The sequence below is a fragment of the Eschscholzia californica genome, unplaced genomic scaffold (assembly GCF_041429995.1).
Source record: "Eschscholzia californica isolate CP2 unplaced genomic scaffold, dmEscCali1.0.p SCAF_1, whole genome shotgun sequence".
In the NCBI taxonomy this organism is placed as follows: domain Eukaryota; kingdom Viridiplantae; phylum Streptophyta; class Magnoliopsida; order Ranunculales; family Papaveraceae; genus Eschscholzia; species Eschscholzia californica.
Window position 1 is genome coordinate 81,298,112 of NW_028238198.1, and position 19,831 is coordinate 81,317,942.

At 36.2% G+C, this 19,831-nt stretch overlaps 2 protein-coding genes and 1 pseudogene across 5 annotated transcripts; 2 read left to right on the plus strand and 1 right to left on the minus strand.

Moving 5' to 3' along the window:
* Positions 1-127: 127 nt before the first annotated feature.
* Positions 128-7,422, minus strand: LOC147569834 (uncharacterized). 4 transcript variants are annotated; one of them, XR_015231349.1, is made up of 11 exons: positions 6,890-7,367; positions 6,400-6,790; positions 5,051-5,257; positions 4,084-4,323; positions 2,778-2,844; positions 2,455-2,679; positions 2,065-2,160; positions 1,707-1,898; positions 1,481-1,617; positions 1,146-1,390; positions 128-288 (listed from the first exon to the last, which is right to left on the minus strand). XR_015231349.1 is itself a non-coding variant. In XM_086656347.1 (11 exons), exons 1-10 carry the CDS (start codon positions 6,997-6,999, stop codon positions 1,165-1,167), a joined length of 1,887 nt encoding a protein of 628 aa, XP_086512473.1. In that variant the 5' UTR covers positions 7,000-7,422; the 3' UTR covers positions 128-288; positions 1,146-1,164. The 4 variants fall into 4 exon arrangements, 2 of the variants coding, with proteins under 2 accessions (XP_086512473.1, XP_086512472.1); XM_086656347.1 differs by having other exon boundaries at positions 2,069-2,160; positions 6,890-7,422; XR_015231348.1 differs by lacking the exon at positions 128-288 and having other exon boundaries at positions 1,026-1,390.
* Positions 7,423-7,900: 478 nt separating this feature from the next.
* Positions 7,901-8,209, plus strand: LOC147569835 (large ribosomal subunit protein eL21x/eL21w pseudogene; annotated as a pseudogene).
* Positions 8,210-12,528: 4,319 nt separating this feature from the next.
* On the plus strand, positions 12,529-15,828 carry LOC147569836 (uncharacterized). Its single transcript, XM_086656351.1, has 7 exons — positions 12,529-12,892; positions 13,727-13,804; positions 13,909-13,984; positions 15,011-15,084; positions 15,212-15,282; positions 15,435-15,478; positions 15,558-15,828. Exons 1-6 carry the CDS (start codon positions 12,866-12,868, stop codon positions 15,475-15,477), a joined length of 369 nt encoding a protein of 122 aa, XP_086512477.1. The 5' UTR covers positions 12,529-12,865; the 3' UTR covers position 15,478; positions 15,558-15,828.
* Positions 15,829-19,831: the final 4,003 nt, after the last annotated feature.

Genomic DNA, 19,831 nt, shown 5'->3' on the forward strand with positions numbered 1-19,831 from the left:
AGAAAACCTACCAAGTTTCCCTTCACAAAAAGGAACTAAAGATTCTTATCACCGCATCGCGTTTAGGGTTTCTTTCCTCCTGTCATTGAGAGCCTGGAGTCTTTCGACTCCTTCCTACTCTTGCTTGTTTTTTTTTTTTATTGTTTGTTGTTACTGGTCTGGTTTGTTGTTCTCATTCATCTGACAACTGTTTAGATAGAGCCCAAATCACTCCTAATCTGTTTAAGTTTGTCATGAAATAAAACGTTGTATATGTAGTATTTTTCGTTGTTCCTCGCTACCACCAACCTGATGATTGAAAAGAAGTAAAGTTGTTTTCAGCCAAAGTAGAAAAAGAAGTACGTTCACGTTTGGGGATTTATTTGCATTCAATTGTGATTAAATCCTGCAAATATTTAGATGGAGCTAAATTTATTCCTACGCATCTCAACTTCGTTCGAGGATACTCGACCTCCTCCATCCTACAACTTGAGCAACTAAAGGGAGATTATTAGTTCAGACCCTTTTTACTATGATTTCGAAGACCTCTAATTTTTAAATCTATGTTGTTAATGGGGAGCGCTTGGTACCATACTCTCCCTTTCAATTTTCTGTACTTTCAAGAATGAATGCTATCACTTTCTACCAGCCCATATAAGTTTGACGACAAAGAACCAATACCAATGGAGAACTTTTCCAATGTACTGGTTTTCGTGGCAACACATAATAAACAGCACCAATTCATAAATGGCACAGAAAATATACCCAGTACACCACTAGAGTCTGGACTATTTTGTCGCTTTTATGTTCTTCAAATAACTACTCTTACTATTATTGATCTTCTAGGTATGATATTATATCCATACCAAAGACTGGATAGATCTAATAGAGAAACATCCATTTGATAATAGAGAATATTATGACCAACAAAACTTATGCAGTTTTTTTCAAATATTTTATGATATCGAACCAGAGACTCAAAGAGAATATTTAAGAGGATTTCTCCACAGGGTTATTCGGTCAATAAAATATTCTAAGTAGGAAACTTTGAACCAAATAAAACCCAAATTCTATGTATTTTCAATATTTCTGTATCTTTGAACAGTAATGACTTACTGTATGTTCACTGCAGTAAAAGATAAAAAGGTAAATATGCAAAGACTTACCCAACTATCTTTTCATCTCTTAAACTTTAAGATTTTGGAACTTGTTTTCAGAGAGTGTAATCCCATCGGCGAAATTGAAATGGTTGGAAACTCCAAAAGTGTGGGAAATTTGTAAAATTGCGGTTTGAGATGAGGTGGTTGTCGGAAGGACAGACTCTGGAAGGGGAGGTAAGCATTCCGGAATGAATTCCTTCTTCTCAAGGGTTGGTGCATAAAGTGTAAGCACAGCCCGGCAAAATATGAACCTGTCGGATTAGACTTTGTTATTATTCAAATCATACATGAAGTATTATTTCAGGTCTATCAGTTTCTCATGTATATTAATGAAAAATTACCTCGTGATAATTCTCCTCAGGAAGGGGTCACATAAGACTTGAGCCCAAACTGGATCAAGTGAGTCAGATTTTGCCAAGGTTGATCCCCATTCGTTCAAATATGATGTAAGCACTGTATCTGCTTCGTTAAACGCTTCCTGATACATTTATCAATATATATATATACATAATCAGAAGGTCGATAAGAGAGTGAGAGACTAAAGAGAGATCAGAGATTTTAAATTACCATGTCGATATTAGATCCAGAAAAACCAAGCAACAAACAAAAGGCTTGAAGTGGCGCGGTTAAGAACATAGTGAATTGACTACCAGTTGGATGACGAGAGGAATCAAAAGCTGTACCACCGATAGCTGGAGATGGAGAAGTTGAAGAAAGTAGTAACGCGGCTGGCTCTCCCATTTCTGACCCTTGTATAACCTACAAGTTAGAAAATGTAACTCATATATCATCAATGTTCATTAGGGTTTAACTGTAGTAACTTAGTAAACAAATTCGAACGAAGGAAGTTATTTGAGATGTATATGTTAAATCAGATCATTATGAAGCAAGATTTTGGCTTATTCAACCACTAGAGTTGACAAACCTGCCTTGAAAGATTGACTGCTATCACTATCGATAATCAAGAAAAGAGGTCGTCTTGTGAAAGGAATTAAGTCAGATGGGCATATGCAGTTTGAACCTGAAAAAAAGTTGTCCACATATGAGAATAGTGATCTCTAAGAAAAAAACTTCACAGGAAAAGCTAGAAACACCAAAGACACAAAATAAATTGCACGCAAACAGTAAGAAGTAGCACATGACAAGTTGACAACAATACACACATATATGTTGGCAGTTGTTGATCTTCTTTTGTGAATTGGTACTTAAGAGAGACCATAGATACAAACACACACAAACACAACACACACTTATGTACAAGTAAGGAGCAAGGGCAAGGGATAAAGTCACGCCAAGAGGGGAGTCAGCCAATTACCTCCATTTCCACGAGAACCCATCCATAGGCAACCAGGATGGTTGCTATTGTCATTTTCTATTGTTTGACTAGAAGAGCGAGTAGGAGAATCATGCTGAGAGAACGACGAAGTGTATTGCATATCGGATGTTATGTCATGGGATTCCACATTCCCCACGATGCTTTCAGTAGTATTCTTATTAGTTCCAGCACTTGATGGTGATGAAACAACCTCTCCATTTTTTCCTGAACAATTCCAATAATACAGAACCAACATCACTATCCGAACAAAATTTTAAATAGAGAGAAACAAATGCTATAAAATTATGGAGATGATAATATACCTAATGCTGACAAATATATCAGAAGAACAGCATCAGGGGGAAGCTCCTCGCTTACTGTGGCCAGGACCTGCCCAAACAAATAGAAGAATGTAATTCGGTACATAACGATTTGGTGACAGCAAAAAAAAATACATATACCAGTTCCATCCTTTTCTCCTCGGTTTTTCTTTTTAGTGGGCAGTAAGCTGCCTATAACTTTGTACGCGAAGTCTTAACAATAAGAGAAGCAGAACTTGGTAACAACTAACAAGAAAGTCCAGTTTTATAAACATTTAGTTACTGCCGCCCAGGATACGAAAATATTAGTGCAATGTTGTTCTCTGAGAGCCCCCGATGTTACCTTCTTTTTTTAATCTAAAAACAACTTTTATCCAATACGATTACTCTCAAACTCTCAAATAGACAAATAATCACTTTTAAGTAATTATGAGAAAATTAGATATGAGACAGACACGTCAGCTCAACACGTGTTCAAACATCCAACTATAAAAATGAACAATAATCTCAGATTCAAACTGACATATAGTGAAGAATAAGGATAATGATGCATATCATGTGCCGAGAGATAGACATTTAAATTGCAGGTTGTTATATTACTAAACAAAGAGTCGAATTGTTCAGGTGATAAGCTCAGAGAGCAAAATGTGAATATGAAGCAAATCACCCAACAAAACTAGTTGAGCTAGAATGACCCACTCTTACAGAAAGGATGAAGCCATGAAGGCTACGGTGGAGAGATTAACAACTAGACTCGTCAAAGAGTAGTAAACTAAGTGTAAGATTTTTTTACTAAGTAGTAAGTACTGACTACTTTCCACTTTAGCTGATGTCAGGAGTAGTTTAATATTTTTAATATAGTACTTCATGTTGGTTGAAATGTGTTATTATATTCAGTTCTCAAGATATGAAATCATAATGAGCACAGACCATGTTAAAACTTGCATTTTAATCTTTTGAAACTACAACTTTCATTTTAATACGTCAATCAAAATTCCTGCAAGAGATCGGATAATTTGATCTCTATGTATATAATGAATAAGGATTTGGAACCAGGTCAGCTTGAGCACGGCTACCCCCATTCCCTAATCCTCAACTTGACCAATCAGAGCAAGTTACTCGGTTGATCAGAGTGAGTTTGTAAAGAATATAAAAAAAAAAATTAAATTAAATCTCAGTATGTGCTCATGTAACCCAAAGTTATGTTCCTTTTATGTCCAACATGCATTAGTACCATAACATCGAAAAGTAAATATGGTAACAACTAAGTGCCAGAAGAAAGATAAATTACGGAATATGACAAACTTACAGCTATAAAATGTGTTACTGCAGGATGATAGAGAACAGCTTTCCGCGGATTGGGTGGCAAAGTTGGATCTGTTATGTCCTGTGAGTAGTTGGACCGATGAGGACCCGAATGTCCACTTTGACCACTATTAGTACCATTGCCACTAGTAGATGTGTTCGTCTGGTAAAAGGACCCACTAGATTCCCATTCTAGACATTGAAGCATTCTAAAAGTGTCCAAAGTTAACTCGGTAAACTTGACCTGAATGCAACGAAACAAAACACACAATTAGAAAGGAAAAGAAATGGAGGATATCTAAACATAATCAATACGTTACCTACTAAATTAAATAGTACAAGTTACAACAATGCACTAAAGTGAAAAAGGGTTGAGGTATATTGAAGAGAAAAAAAAATGATATATAATATAAAAATAGGTACCATAAAGCAGTTTAAATTTAAGATTTTACACTATAAGTTTCACAATTTTTAGCACAAAAGTTGGCAAACCTCATGTACATAATATCAGAGCATTGGTCAAGAGATGTTTTCTATGCTGGAAAGCAGCATGATCCCTTTAAACCAAGACCAATTTTAAAGATGCAAAGTTTGCTCTAAAGTGGACTTTATGACTAACATGCTTAAGATTGCTAGTAATTGAATGTCTAAATGTTTATTATGAGCAATGAAATGATTGTTAGTTGTGTATGGTAATTAGGGCATTAGGCGTGACTTGTGAGTGTGTGTGAGTGTGTGACTCATCAACCTGATACCTAATTCCCTTCCTCAACTTGCAAGCCATGTACCGGAACACAAACAGTGTTATGGTAGCTAATTAGGCTACTCAAAAGCTCTACGCTACCCATGCGTCAAATAAGAAAAAAATTTAAAAATGTAGATGCTTTATGGGAACGACGCATGGCAGGAGAGTAGGAGATTAAACATAGTGCAAGTAATTCAGATAAATGAAAAAATGGTTGATGGATAACCTCATTTTGGTGGTAGCTGCTCAATATTGCTTCCCTTAATCTTAAACTTCTCTTGCCCTCGAAAGAGGCAACAACTGGTAGACAATCTGGATTAGGATCAAGAATGACACTATATCTTAACGGCCTTATATTCAAAAATGAAGTGTCACACTTCAGAAACCGAACTATCTCCTGAAGCACGTGCTTCCACTCCTTAAAGTCCGCTTCCTAGGGTCAAAGATCATAAGATTTGTCATTTCAACCAGATACAGAAATATAACCCTGGTATTTAAATACTTTTCTAGAACATATAGGCATTACCCCCTACGCAGAGATTGTACTTCTCTTAAAATACCATACAATAATTAATAACGTTAACATAAACAGTAAACTGCAAGGAGTATTGTCATGTGCAGTTAGACGTTTTCCACTTATTGTACAGTACCTGACATACAACATCCATTTAACTGAGCATCCTTTTACCCACTAGTATTTTCAAAATCAACTAGTTGAAGAATATTTTTCAAAAGCAGTTACTCTAAAAAATTATAGATAATGATGTGTTGTGATGCAGGGGCATTCCTTGAGGCCAACAAAGAAGCCTAGAAGTCCTCATAGGCAGCCGGCCCCAATGGAATTAGGCCTTCTTGAGGATATTTTAAGTCATTATTCAGGATTAGTAGATCGGCAGCTGTTATGATTCATGAGGAGTAGAGTTTATTGTTTATTTAGGGTTTTATAATTGAAACCTATATCTTAGGTTAATATCATCTTAGTCTTCTACAGCGCTACATTACGTGGTACCCAGACATGGTCTACCCTGGTTTACATCTATCTTGACGCACATACTGTTCTTTTTTCATATTCTACAGCATCAACAAGCTTTGAGAAACCCAACCTATCCGTCTATCGTTTGTAACCTTCAAGAGGTTTGAAACGAATTATATTTTAGATATGAAAGTCAAGAGTGTTCAAGTAACTAGTAACTACTAAGGCAACCAGGGGAGGATTAACGTGTGTCATTCACCTTCTTTTCAGCATTATACACAAGTAATACAATTCCACCTTCCACCGGGAAGCAACTAAAATCCTTAGCGCGAAGAGATTTTACTTTCTCCTTTTCAATTCTCCCCTTACGAAATTATCAAGTAATAAAATTCGATACTGAGTAAGAAATTACATGTAATATAAGCTAATAATTTCTACTTGGATTCATCTACTAGTTTTTCAGTTGTATCACAACAAAAATGATCGACATGATAATTGACCAGAGAGAAATATATCAATAATATTTGCTATCTATTTGCTATGCCAATTAATGAAATTTTCAGAACTAATAAGTTCAATAAATAGACTAGCAAGATGATCACCTGGAAATTCCGTTTGCATTCATCAACCAGCATTTTAAGTTGATGGACAAGATGATGAACCATTTCTCTTCGATTCAAAACCAAACAAACAACAAAGAATCTAGCTAAACACCTCAACTGCTTGTTAGCTAGGTTAAGATCTTGAGACAATGATCCATCCTTGAAATACTCTCGACTCACAATAGCTTCATAAAAGATATACGATTCAGTCAAATAACTAGCTTCACTTGTTCGTAGATACTGACCGTAATACAATTGAGCAATTCTAGAAGCTATCTCTCCAATCTCCCATCTCTTTAGTCCTGCCTCAACAAGTTTCTGACGATTCTCTTGTTGAAATTTCCATAACTGTGTATAAACCTTGAATACTTTGTGAAAATATGAATCATACCTAAAATTGAATTTCATGCACAAATTCATCAAAAAAAGTTCGAAGTAAAAAAGTTGATTCAATGCTAAGATTATCAAAAGAATTAGAATTACAACTTACCTGGTTCGTCCATGGTAAGGTAAATCCCTAATCATGGAGAACTTCCGGTCAGCTTTATCGACAAGAGACCAGTATACTTCAATCACAGGAATGTTGTGTTGTGCCGCCATTAGAATTTAATTCCGGTTAAAATTAGGGATATATTGTTGATATTTCCGGCTAATTTGATGAAATTCGGTGACGGAGAAGATCGCTGAGAGCTCTATTGAGTATTTTCCATTGATTGATTCGAACTCTCAGCGCGCGAAATTTTGAGATTGAAATAAGTAATTGGAGATTAAACGGCGAGAGAGGTTTTTAGATGTTCACTGTTTGTTTAGCGAAGGAAATGAATGTTCGGATTTGAAATGTAAACCTTAATTGGAATTTATTTGGTAAATCTGAAGTCCGAGGCAGATGAATACGAAGGCATGTGATTTTGATGTGTTAAACTGTTCGTCTCAAAACCTTAATACACATTTTGGCATCGCCCTCGGACGGGAGGTAAGAATATTTTTGTCCCATGTGTGCAAAGAATTTAATAAAAATTTGTCAATTTTAGTCGACCAATTTATTTTATAATAATTACAAAAAAATAATTTTAGTTGACAGTCTCTTCTTTGTACCGGTAAGGGTCCTCGGTAAAACTGTTAATGCTGACGACTTTTATTTTTCTTTCAAATTTTTTTCTCGCATCTATTCTCTTTCGGTCACCAATTCCGATCACTTTCGACCACCACAAGCATCATTTGCATATCTGTCTCTCTCACTTCCAGTCTCTTTCTCACTGTGGAACTTCAAACCCTAAAATCAAGAGGAGTTGCCAGGGATTTTCATTTTGCGTATATACAAAAGGAAAACCTAAGCATCAATCTCGAACTCCGAAAAGAAAAACAGAGAGTAGAGAATTTTAGGGTAGGATGTCGGTTGTCCTTGATTATCGAACCAGAGATTTGTCCTCTTGTGTGTTCAAGAAGAAGGGTTACCTTAAAAGTTTAGAATCAACAAGTTACAAGATTGACGATTAAGTCGATGTCAAGGTTCATGGAGTTAGTTATCCACAAGGATATGCCTCGCAAGTTCTACCGTGGGCGTACTGGTAAGGTTAGGAAAAGGATTCATGTAAGGATTGAGCATGTTCAGCCATCAAGGTACACAGAGGCGTTCAAGTTGAGGATCGTCCAGAATGACAAATTGAAAGCAGGGGCAAAAGCTCGTGGTGAGAAGATCAACACAAAGAGACAATGCGTTGGACCTAAGCCTGCTTTCAGGGATGATGGAGATAACCTCGAGACCGTCACTCCCATTCCTTACGATGTGGTCAAGGACCTTTTTTTATGAAGGGGTCAAGGACCTTAAAGGCGGATATTTATGAATTTTCCTTTAATCCCTTGTGGTGGTGGTGGTGGAGAGTTGGTGGCCAGCCCTGATATAAATATCCTCAAGAAGACACTTCGGAGCGTCATCTTAAAAATCTCAAATTATCGACCATTATTCTTTTCGATTAAACTAAGAAGAATTAGTTTTTTTTTCTAAAATTTTAATAGAGAACGTAGAAATCCCCCTTTTGTCTTGTAAGGCCAAATCTATTTAGGACTTTACGGATGGGAGTATAGGAACATTAGAGTTATTTATGCGTTTCGCTAGGAGATAAGCTTAGTGTAGTTTTCACAATGTGTCAGTCATATGACACCGCTTACATTCAAACAATATTTTGTGATGTCAACCTAATATTGGGTGCTTATGAGAGTTACGGGAACAAAATCTTGAGCCACCAAATGTTCCTAAGAGACATAATTGACGAGCGACGAGGGCTATTTTTTCACAATTTACTCCATTGTGATGGCATCAAAAGATATCGATGATCATTAAGGGTATCGGCATATCACTATAACCTTTAGAGTCTTGTTACAGACTTTAAAAGTCCAAATATTTGTGGTGCTGTATGAGAGTCATATACTCATACAAGATATTTGGATTTTCATTTTCATGTAAAGAATGATGTTTCCTCTTCAAAAGAGAAGAAGAAGATACAGATATGTCATTTTTATTCTCATTGATACCCCTCGTATATTTACTTGCATATTCCGTGCATTCTCTACTAGTATTCAAAATCCAAAGTGTTCCAATATAAAGGTGAAAGTGACAGTATTCACATAGAAAAAGTTCATGCAGGCCATTTAAACAAGATCTTATATTTTTAGTAAAATTTGAAGTACAAATTTGTTCTTTCATTATCGCAGTTGATTGATTTGTCAATTTTTATGTTATTAAATTATTTTTGTACATTTATTTGTCAGCTACGGAATTGATTTGTTATATATCTTACTCATTTGTTAGTTGTGAAGATGCTTTTGCGAATCTTACAATTGATCGGGAATGTTATTTCCTCACAAATACACTAATTTCCTCGCAAAATAACCTAATAAAATTTAGAAGGATCAATCTATCAACGTGTAAAACAGTCGCTTGATTTAAGGGGCTCAAATTTAATGTAAAGAAAGCCACTCGACTATATAAAAATGTAAGGACATGTGATAGAATATCTAAATAGGTTTTAACTAAATAGTTCAAAATGATATTGAAAATGAGTATAAAAACACAAAATATTTCATAATTATTATTCAGGTAAAAAATACAGACTAAAATACCCTTTTGTCATTTTATCTTTAAACTTTAAATCTATATAATTTTTTCTTGAGTTGTTGGATTTCTATGAAATTCATACATTAAGAAACGATTTTTCATTAGCATTCTGACAAGATCCACATTCAATACCTTTTTCAAAATTATAACTTTGCTACATTCTTGAGACGTTAGAAAATCAAATGTAAATTCCAAACTGTGGTTGCAAATTATAACTTGCAAACTGGATTTGCAAAATGTAAATTGCAATCTTGATTTGCAAGCTTTGCACAACGTAATATCGGGTTGTAGATTTTGCAAATCGAGAAAAAAACTGAAGTTTCTTCTTCGAATCTGAAAATTTCATCTTCACCATCATCAAATAAATTAAGGTTTCGGATCTGGTTGCACATCATCATCGACATCAACATTATCATCAAAAACAGATTCATCATCCACATCAAATTTATCCCTGAGTTGTTTAAGAAGTAGAGAGAGGAAAAAGAAGAGCTTAAATCGAGTTTAATGGTGGTTATGATGAAGAAAATCCACGAAGAAGAAGAAAAAAAAGAAGATCATAAAAGAAGAGTAAGAAGAATAGAGAAGAAGAGCTAAAACACGTATCATCCTTCATCTTTCAATATTGTTCATGTTCAGAGAAGAGTTAGAATCGAGTTTAATGGTGGTTATGATGAAGAAAATCCACGAAGAAGAAGAAGATTTCGAAGAAAAAAGAAGAAGAAGATCAGAGAAGAGAAGGAAGAAGAAACGAAAACCCCAAAAACTTTTTGGGTTTCTTAAGAGAGAAAATGATTTCTAATTCGTAAAGGTATTTTGGGAACCAAACAACTAGAAAATGACCTAAATAATAATTATCAAAATTATTACTTGACCTGTTATTTCATTTTTATTTTTTTGAATTATCAGCGTTCTTCGAACCCTTAACCTTTAGAGAGTAAGACTTAACCTCTTACCACTCCAGCTAAGGGTTGTTAGGATAATAATATATAGAATTATTTTCCGAAAGGCCCCATAATTTTTTACCAGCTTCCCACGTAGTCTCCTACTCTATCGAAAATACCTAGAAGACTCGCTTTTCAGTTACCGTTAAATGTCTATTAACCAGTCATCACCTCTCTCTGCTACCTCATCCTCTCGCCACCTCATCGTTTTCACCGGCGAAGGTCGCCAGCCGGCCAATTTTCCAGTCGACGACCTTCAAACATTAAAAAATCTCTTTATACTTCTTCTCTCTTCTCTCTCATTTCCTCTTTTTTTTCCTCTCTCTCTCTCTCTATACTGGCCGGCGAAGGGTTCCCCCTTCGCCGGCCAGCATAGAAAGAGAGATTGAGTGAGAATAGAGAAAAAAGAAGACGAAGATAGAGAAAATGAGAGAGAAGAGAGAGGAAGAAGTACAGAGAGAATTTTTTTATGTTTGAAGGTCGTCGGCCGGAAAATTGGCTGGCCGGCGACCTTCGCCGGTGAAGACGATGAGGTAGCGAGAGGATGAGGTGGCAGGAGAGGTGATGAAATGGAGGAGAGAGAGGTGATGACTAGTTAACAGTCATTTAACGGTGTATGGGCAAAAATATGTCACTAGAAGCGCCCAAAAAATCCACGATTGGTGGGCTTACACGGTGACCAAGCCCAAGAGTTAATGGCTAATAGGCCCGAAACATTTATCTTTGGGCACTCTAAAAGAACGTTGAAATACCCAAGCACATCCAGCCCTGGATAAAGAGGTCCACCCTCACCTCCTCAGCAGTCCTTCCTTCTTATATCCGTTGGGGAAACGTTACCGTCATTCAAGATATCTCGGATATACCCGATAGGAGAGTTACGATCTTCACATTTATGATGACAACTCTATGCGTTACCGCCCTAAAGAGACAGTTCATCACTGGGTAACGATCGACCCAAGACACTATAAATTGACTGAACCAAGAACGATACATGGTATCGGATAATCGACGAACACATCTAGGTTCCGACTAAAACACCCGGGCATCTGGTAATCGGCAAACACATAGACTACTGGCTTAACATCACCATCTGCTATCTAAACACCTGAACAACTTTCTCTCTCATATAGTTTTGCTTTATCATATAGTCCGACTTCATCTCTCTCATCCAAGTAATGTGACAATCTTACATCAAGATATGACATTATCAACTATTCTTCCTAAAAGGTACTGGACCTTATCAAGTACATTCGTCAAGGTACATAACCTTATCAGGTACATTCACCAAGGTACGAGATCTTACCAAGTATAAGATCTTATCAAATACGGGACCTTATCAAGTATAGGACCTTGAAGCAGGTTATTTTCTCTCACCTGACAACCACGTGATCAAAGGTTCAGCTACTTTACCCACAAAGGTCTGCTTATTTTATTTCTCCTAGAGGTCAGACTCTTCCTTACATCACCCACGTGATTATTTACAAGGTCAGCCCCTTAAAAATTCTCACTTTATTTACGATACATACCCCCGACGAAGGTTAACTTTAACAGCGTTGCCTTAGCCAAGGACATACCTCATAGACTATCATAATCTCTCTCCAAACAAGTCAGACTACCCGTAGAGATCGAGTTCCGACCATTCTACGAGTCGTGCCTAAACTCCAACCATTATCCAACTAATGGTAACATTCTAGGGATAATATCCACGTATTTATTACTTCTCTTGCAAGCTTCCTGACTTGACCGTCGGAGCCCCTTTAGGCCAGCACCATCCCGGTGTCCCAGGGATCTTACGATCACGTGTATTTTGTCTCATGTAACAAGTTGAGCCCAAAGACGTCGTCGGTGCCCACAAAAATATTATCAGGTGAAGGTTCGACTTTCTGTCAACGACCCAGTCCTATTGACTTCTTGACCCGCGATTTCGATCCCTCATAAACGGTAACTGAAAAAGGGAGCCTTCTGAGTATTTTCGATAAAATAGGGGACTACGCAGAAGCTGACCATAAAGTAGGGGCCTTTTGAGAAATAACCCTAGTATATATCCAAAGTTACTTTGGAATACGATTCCTTGTAATCACATTCTAGCTACGGCTAATACATGGCCGGGTTTTAAATACGTCCTATGAATCTTCCACGAGGGGAATTCCAGGGAAGGATAGGGTTATCGTCAAAATAAACTAACACCAAATGGTTGAGAAAAATAAAAGAAAATTTATTTCTCTCCCTCTCTGAAAATATTCTACCACAGAAACTCTCCAATTAATTCTTCCTCTCTCTCCTCTTCTTTCTCTCTCTAGCTTTCTTATTAATTTTATTTAATTTGATTCACTTCGTCATCTTTAGGAAGAGAGTTTTCCATCAATGAAGTATTTTCTTCCAACTTCTTATACTCATCGATTTCTAGCAGATGGAAGACAAAGTTGAATCTCAAAAGGTATAACTAAAATCAATTCATCATCATTTTGTTTCCTCAATCTAAAAGCCTCCGTATTGATCGATTCTATGAATTCTAGGGTTTCACTTGAGTAAGGATAAGTTCAATTCCTTTAGTAGTTACTTAATCCGTTTTATTAGTAGGAATTTAACATGGTTGAGTTATCAGTTATTAGATTAGGCCAATTTTCTATTTTTCATTAATCTCTTATAGCTAACTGCAATTACTTAGGTCAAATAATGGAACTTGATTTACTAATAATGCCTTTATATTAAACTTGAAAACAAATTTTTTGTTTGTAGAAGAAAACGAAATAGTTAGATAGTTTTAGATCACCAGTTGGGGAAGCAAGATTTGATTACACATGAGTTTTGCTCCCATTGGTTTTAGTTTTTGATGAATAGTTAAAGCAACTCACTCTATTTTAGTTTACGTGGCTGCCAATTTTGTTCACGGTGTTAGTAAGATGTCATTTTTTTCTTGTCTCAAGAGGAACTCTCACCCGTCTAGTTTAATCCGTTCGGAAAATGTGTTCACTTAATGGGTAGGTAATGTATGTAATATGTATGAAGTTTCAAAACAGTACTAATTGGTTGAAATAATGTTCACATTGAATTGCCGTAGTACTAGATAGTTATGTATTCGTATTTCATTGAATGATGGATCGATGCCATGTTTTCATGCATATAGTTATTTATCCCCGTGGTAGGCATTAAATATGAAAGCAGATGAACTAGGTTTGCTATACCTCTATGTTTATAGTTTATCTCCTATGTTTGGGTACATACAGTATTCACTAATCACAGAATTTCCCTAATATATTCTCTGTATTAGGACTACTACAAAGTACTGGAGGTTGATTACGACGCAACTGATGATAAAATCAGATTAAATTACCGAAAACTTGCGCTGGTCAGTTATCTTTTTATGTTTAGCTATTGTTTAATAAACACAGGTCTTGCTTATTACATTTGAAGCGTTGATAGAAATAACATGATATAATATCCTCTCTGTAGAAGTGGCATCCAGACAAACACAAGGGTAACGAAATTGCTACTGAGAAGTTTCGAGAGATTAATGAAGCTTACAAAGGTAGTTTTCTTATGCTTTTTTTCGTAACAAAGTGTACCTATACTTTTCTCTAGCGATCATGAGAAGTGCTGGCTTTAATTGGATAATGGAAGTACCATTGAGGTTCGAAGACTTGAAGATGAAAGTTATGTAGGAGCCAGACTTTAAGATACCATATATAATGGAAGTTCAACATTTGCATAGGGGGTTTCTCACTCAAGAGGAGTGCTAGATGAAATACCACATCTCTATTCGTGCCATAGAGTTTTAGAATTGAATAATTGTAATCCTATTTCCCATTTTAGGTCTTCAAAAGAAATGACTCCTAGATGGACAGGTACCTTTGGGGTAGAATGCAATTGAATTTGTGTACGGCTCAAGGTGGAGTTAGAAATAGAAAAAAGATTTTTCGTTTTATACAAATTGACATTTTCACGACAACTACAGTCAAACTTCTATCATTCTATGAAATGGGTCACAACACCTTTATTTTGATTACTACTTTCTTCTCCTTCCTGTATAACTTCCGGAGCACTACCTGTTTGTGAAACTCTAATCCTGATGAAGGTCCTGACGGATATCCCATGATGGCATTTTCAAGATAAATTTCTGTGGCTAGGTATGAGTTAAGAGATCGTTTTCTTATCTGGTGCTCGTAGGACAAAAATAAAATGATATTGAGTAAACAGGATCCCATGTTTGGTAGGTTTTTATTGGTATATTTGTATAGTAGGATACTGCCGAATAATTGACTGCAATTCTTTATGTATTTTGCTACTATAATCAGTCAGCGATCTATAATGACATTGAGTACTTGGATTGTCGTGTTGTTGCTACTTCATTCACTCTTCATACGCTTAGAACATAGGCTAGCATGGAATATGAATGTTTTGTTCCTCCATTTATATTCAAAGGTTAGGAAACCTGTTATTTATAAATTACGTAAATGCTATGATTCTCTAAATGGGCAACTGTAATAACTAAGGTGTAAAATAACCATCACTAGAAACAAGTCTAGCTTCCTTAATATAAATTCATGTTTTACAGTGTTGAGTGATCCAGAAAAACGACTTGATTATGATTTGACTGGAAACTACGAGATTGATAAATACAGCTTAGGGGTAAGGAGTCTCATCTCATTTGTCTTCAGTAGAATACCTATTGAATCTATTTTGATTCATCTAGGTTGCTTCTCATTGCTTCCGGTTGATGCTTAGAATTTACTTGTGGCCTCTCATGCTTCTACAGGAATATTTAACTAGATTCAAGGGAATGATACTTACATGTAATGGTCTCGGTATTGACCATGCTTTGATATGGTAATAATCTCTAACCTTAATATGATGTCATCCCAGTTTCCGACTCCATAGTTTTCTTTCTTGTAATTTCGAAAGTCGTAAGAACTGATGCCATATAGCATTGGACCCCTCTTAACTCAATCTGACATGAATCTTGTGATTTATCTGTGCAGGACACCACAGTTGATGGATACTAATGACCATGTCGATGAATAAGGTTTGTCCTAGATCCACTTTATATTCTTAAAATTATTGTCACATTGATCCTTTTCTGATGGAATTACCGAATTGTACAGAACCATGCGTATATATGAAATACATGACAAAAGTATTGACTCTTGGTGAGGATTTAAGGCTTATGATCAGTACCGAAGAAACCCTTGAGAGAAGGTACGTGATAATTTAAGCCTGAATCTCATGATACTACACAGAACTTTCCCGGTTTTGTATTTACTGAATAACTGACCCATTCATGGGTAGGGTACAAATATCTGAAAATACTATGAAACTCTGAGCAATGTGAACGATCTTTCAATATAAGATACTTTTTAGTCATCCATTACAATATACGGCACCTTGTACTTTTGAGAAAGTCTACTGTAATATATATATATATATGTGTGTGTCTGCTCCACTTGTTTCAGTCTTGAACTCATACTTCATCTTTACGTATTAATAAATACTTCTTTACGCTTGGTTGTTGGCTTATATGGATATTTCCCAGTGGCTAATAACGTGCAAATATGATCACCTAGTTAGGTTTGTGTTTGATTAGAGGTTTAGACCAAAACGTTTATGGATAAAACACTTTGAATTAGTTGCATCTAGTAGAGTTCAACTCAGAAGGACACAGTATTACCCACATTAGCACCTCAAACTTTGAAATGCTTACCCATAGTTCATCTCTATCCCCCAATACCCAAAATAGGTTGTATTATTACTTTGAGGAAGAGTTTTGAGCACTATTATGATGAGAACCACAACTTCTACAGACAACTTGTTCAATCTTCACAACCTCTTCCTTCTCAGCAGCAGCACTTAACTAATAGTTGAATTTAGAACAGTAGTAGTAGTAGTTGCAGTATTTCCATTTCTGCAGCATACTTTGACCTGATCTTGAGTGGTAGCTTCCTCCTCAACAATTAGTGATCTCCTCTTTCTTTGTTGTTAATGGATTGAATGACTTTCTCTTTCTCTGTAAAGTCGCTTGCTAGATCGGCAGCAAATCCTCGAGCTACATCTGCTCTGAACCAAAGTCCAGAAATGATACCCGTCTATACTTTGTGCATGTACACTTCTAATCTTTGAAGTAGGTCTGGTCTCTGGTGGGTTGGCCGAGAATAAGCACGACATGACCCACCACCCAAACCTCTAATGCAGAAGCTTCTTGTTATTTCCATTGTTACAGTCATTTTTAAAACATAAGCTTTGATTCTAAAAGCCGATGAAAAAACATTTCGAATTTTTAAAATTTTATTTTCTTCTCTTCCTTTCCTTTGAGATTAGGCTTATTTTGGCTGTTATGAAAAGTTTTATAAGTTAGGGGAGAGTCGAGAAAGTAAAGTGCCCTAGATTTCAAGATCTTGGACTTTTTAGACTTTTAGGAATATTTTTTACTGTAGTACTCACAAAAATATGTTTACTTGCAAACATTTCCTAGATGAGACTCGGCCAAAAGGTAAAAGGTTAGTTGGTATATAGCCTTTGTTTCTGCCGAATAATAGTAAAATTGAAAGAGAATGTGAAGGCTTACTATGAAGCTGTAAAGTTTTAGTGGTTGTAGGTGAGGAAAGAAAACTGAAGTAAAATAAAAACAGAAATGGTTTCTCTTTAGTCTTTCTTTTTTTTTTTTGGAAATTCATCTCTCTTTAGTCAATATCTAAACCTATTAAACTAGTCAATGACAAACAATGGAGATTAGATAACGGTAGACTTTTGTTCGCCCAAGCGCCCCACCACCATTTATTCGCCGATAATTTGTCAGCAAACTACCATTGGCGGCAATCTTTAATATATTTTATTTTTCAAATCTCTCTCTCATTTCATTGTTATGATGAAGGGAAGGGAAAATGTTTCAGGCGAAACCCCCAAATAAAACCCCCATGAAGGGTTTCTGGGGGTTCCGCCTGAACCTCCTTCATCTTAGACGAAGGGAAAGGGGTTCTGAAACCCTTAACCCCCTAGGAGGTCGTGGCCAGTCTTGTGGTTGACCTTTTATGAAACCCTCAAGGAAGGTTTCATTAGAAGCCTTCTATGAGAGTTTCATCTTAAACCCTATAAACAAAGGGAGTTGGGTGAAGGAAACCTTTTCTTTCGCCGAGAGGTGGTGGTAGCCGAAGTTGGTGGAGAGACGAGGAAGAAGTTTCGTTCTTAATGAAAATTTGATAAAACTAGTGTTGTTTGTACTACGCAAAATTTTATTGTTTAACCGGTAGCCCTAAAGAATTTGATGTGCAACAGCTTTTTCATATCAAGAGTTTCCTTTTTTTTGTGGGATTTTTTGGTACTATGTTAATTTTTGTAAATTTAACTTTCCAAATTATTTACACATCGTCCATGAATAATTTTAGAGATTATTTATGTGCAACTCTAATCAACATAATTTTGACAAAAAAAACACGGGGAGTAGGTAATAGTTGTCATTGTTAAAACTAATGTTTTAGAACAATGTTTAACGGCTTAACGAAGTTGGGATACTACAAGAAACCAATTATTGTAACGGCTATAGCTCCCAAACAAAACATAGAAAACGATGACAACCAAGCCAAAGACTGCTATAGTAAAAGTCTAGTGACTTCTTAAAAAAGATAAAAGGTATTGTGATTAGAAAACCATAAGCAGTGGCAGAACCAACAGTACCAAGAGTCTCCATGTAAAAGGGGGGAGATTAGAACCCAAAATGTGGGTGGTTAATCCCATAAAAGAAGGAATTTGCAGAGAACAATGGCTAACTTGAAGTAGGGTTTTTAGTGAGATATGGGTGATGCATGTCCTTTGGTTTTTCTGTCTTAACTTCTTTTTAAACCCTAATTTATGGGATAAGTGAATGACAGCTTATGTCTATACACTCGTGCACAGTAATTCCGGGCTTGTCATGTTAAAAGTTTTAAAATAAGCCAAAGGATTTACTAAGGGCATATCTAAGACATATATGATTTTTTAGCTACGTCCCATTATTCTCTACGATTATTTGATGGATCGATTAAAACAAACTTGATAGACTCAATGCAACTTGATAGATTTGACCATTCATAGATTAGCTTTAGTAGATTTCTCTAATAGTTTTTGGTCTGCTTAATATTGATCATTAGTTTTTGGATCTTGATTTGGTCATGTTCCGTGAATATTTTCTAATAGTTTCTTACCGCTTCCCGTTCCCACATTTAACCAACTCATCATTTGACCCTCCGCATTTGTTCAACAAACTATTTTGGCCTCCCTAACCAATAGAGAAATAAAAAGGACCAAGTTGGGAAAGAAAGTTCATTTTTTTTTTGTTAGGACTTAGGAGGGTTGAAATGGCCTCTTGGACAATTTAAGGGACCGAACTGGTGAATAAGTCACATCTAGGACCATAGAGGAATAAAGCATATTTCTCTTTATCAAAATAAAAGCAGATAAGTTAGCAAGTAACGGAGTGATATGAAAACTTTAGTGAACTGTTTAAGTTGACAAGCCAACTAACTTTGAGTCATCGTAATGGACACCCAAATGTTTGAATAAGGCCAGCGCTTTGGGGAAAGCTAAATAGTTTCCGGGGTGTGAAATTTTAAAGGGAATATGTAAAATTTTAGAGATTTTCCGGGGAAATAAATTTTAAGGGGAAATAAAAAAAAAAACACTCCACCGCACCTCAATCTATCTCCACCTCACCTCACTCTCTCTCCACCTCACCTCTTTGTCTTCTCCGATTTGGTCGCCGGTCGGAAAATTTTCCGGCCGGCGACCATTAAAAAAAAAAAAACAATTTTTTTCACTCTCTCTCTCTCTCTCTAGAAACTCCGGCGAAGGGGTTTCCCTTCGCCGGAGTCCCGGTCTGTTGAAGAACAGACCAGATCCGGTTTGTTGAAGAACAGACCGGAACTCCGGCGAAGGGAAACCCCTTCGCCGGAGTTTCTAGAGAGAGAGAGAGTGAAAAAGAAATTTTTTTTTTTTTTTTTTAATGGTCGCCGGCCGGAAAATTTTCCGGCCGGCGACCTAATCGGAGAAGATAGAGGTGAGGTGGAGAGAGAGTGAGGTGAGGTGGAGAGAGAGTGAGGTGAGGTGGAGAAGTATTTTGCTTTCCCACCCCGGAAATTTTTTAGCTTTCCCCAAAGCGCTGGCCTTGAATAATAAACCCTAATTTTGAAAAACAATTTTCACAAGACAACTCAGACATTTAATAACAAAATCATTTTTTTTTGTGGAAAAGAATATTATATAATAACAAAATCAATCAAATCTTATCAAACTTATTCATATATTATTAGAAAAATTTATCATTATATGTAAGAAGAGCTTATGGTAGGTAGGGGAACATTAGGGTTCATACCTGTACTTTTCATAATCAAACACCTCAAAATCTACTAAA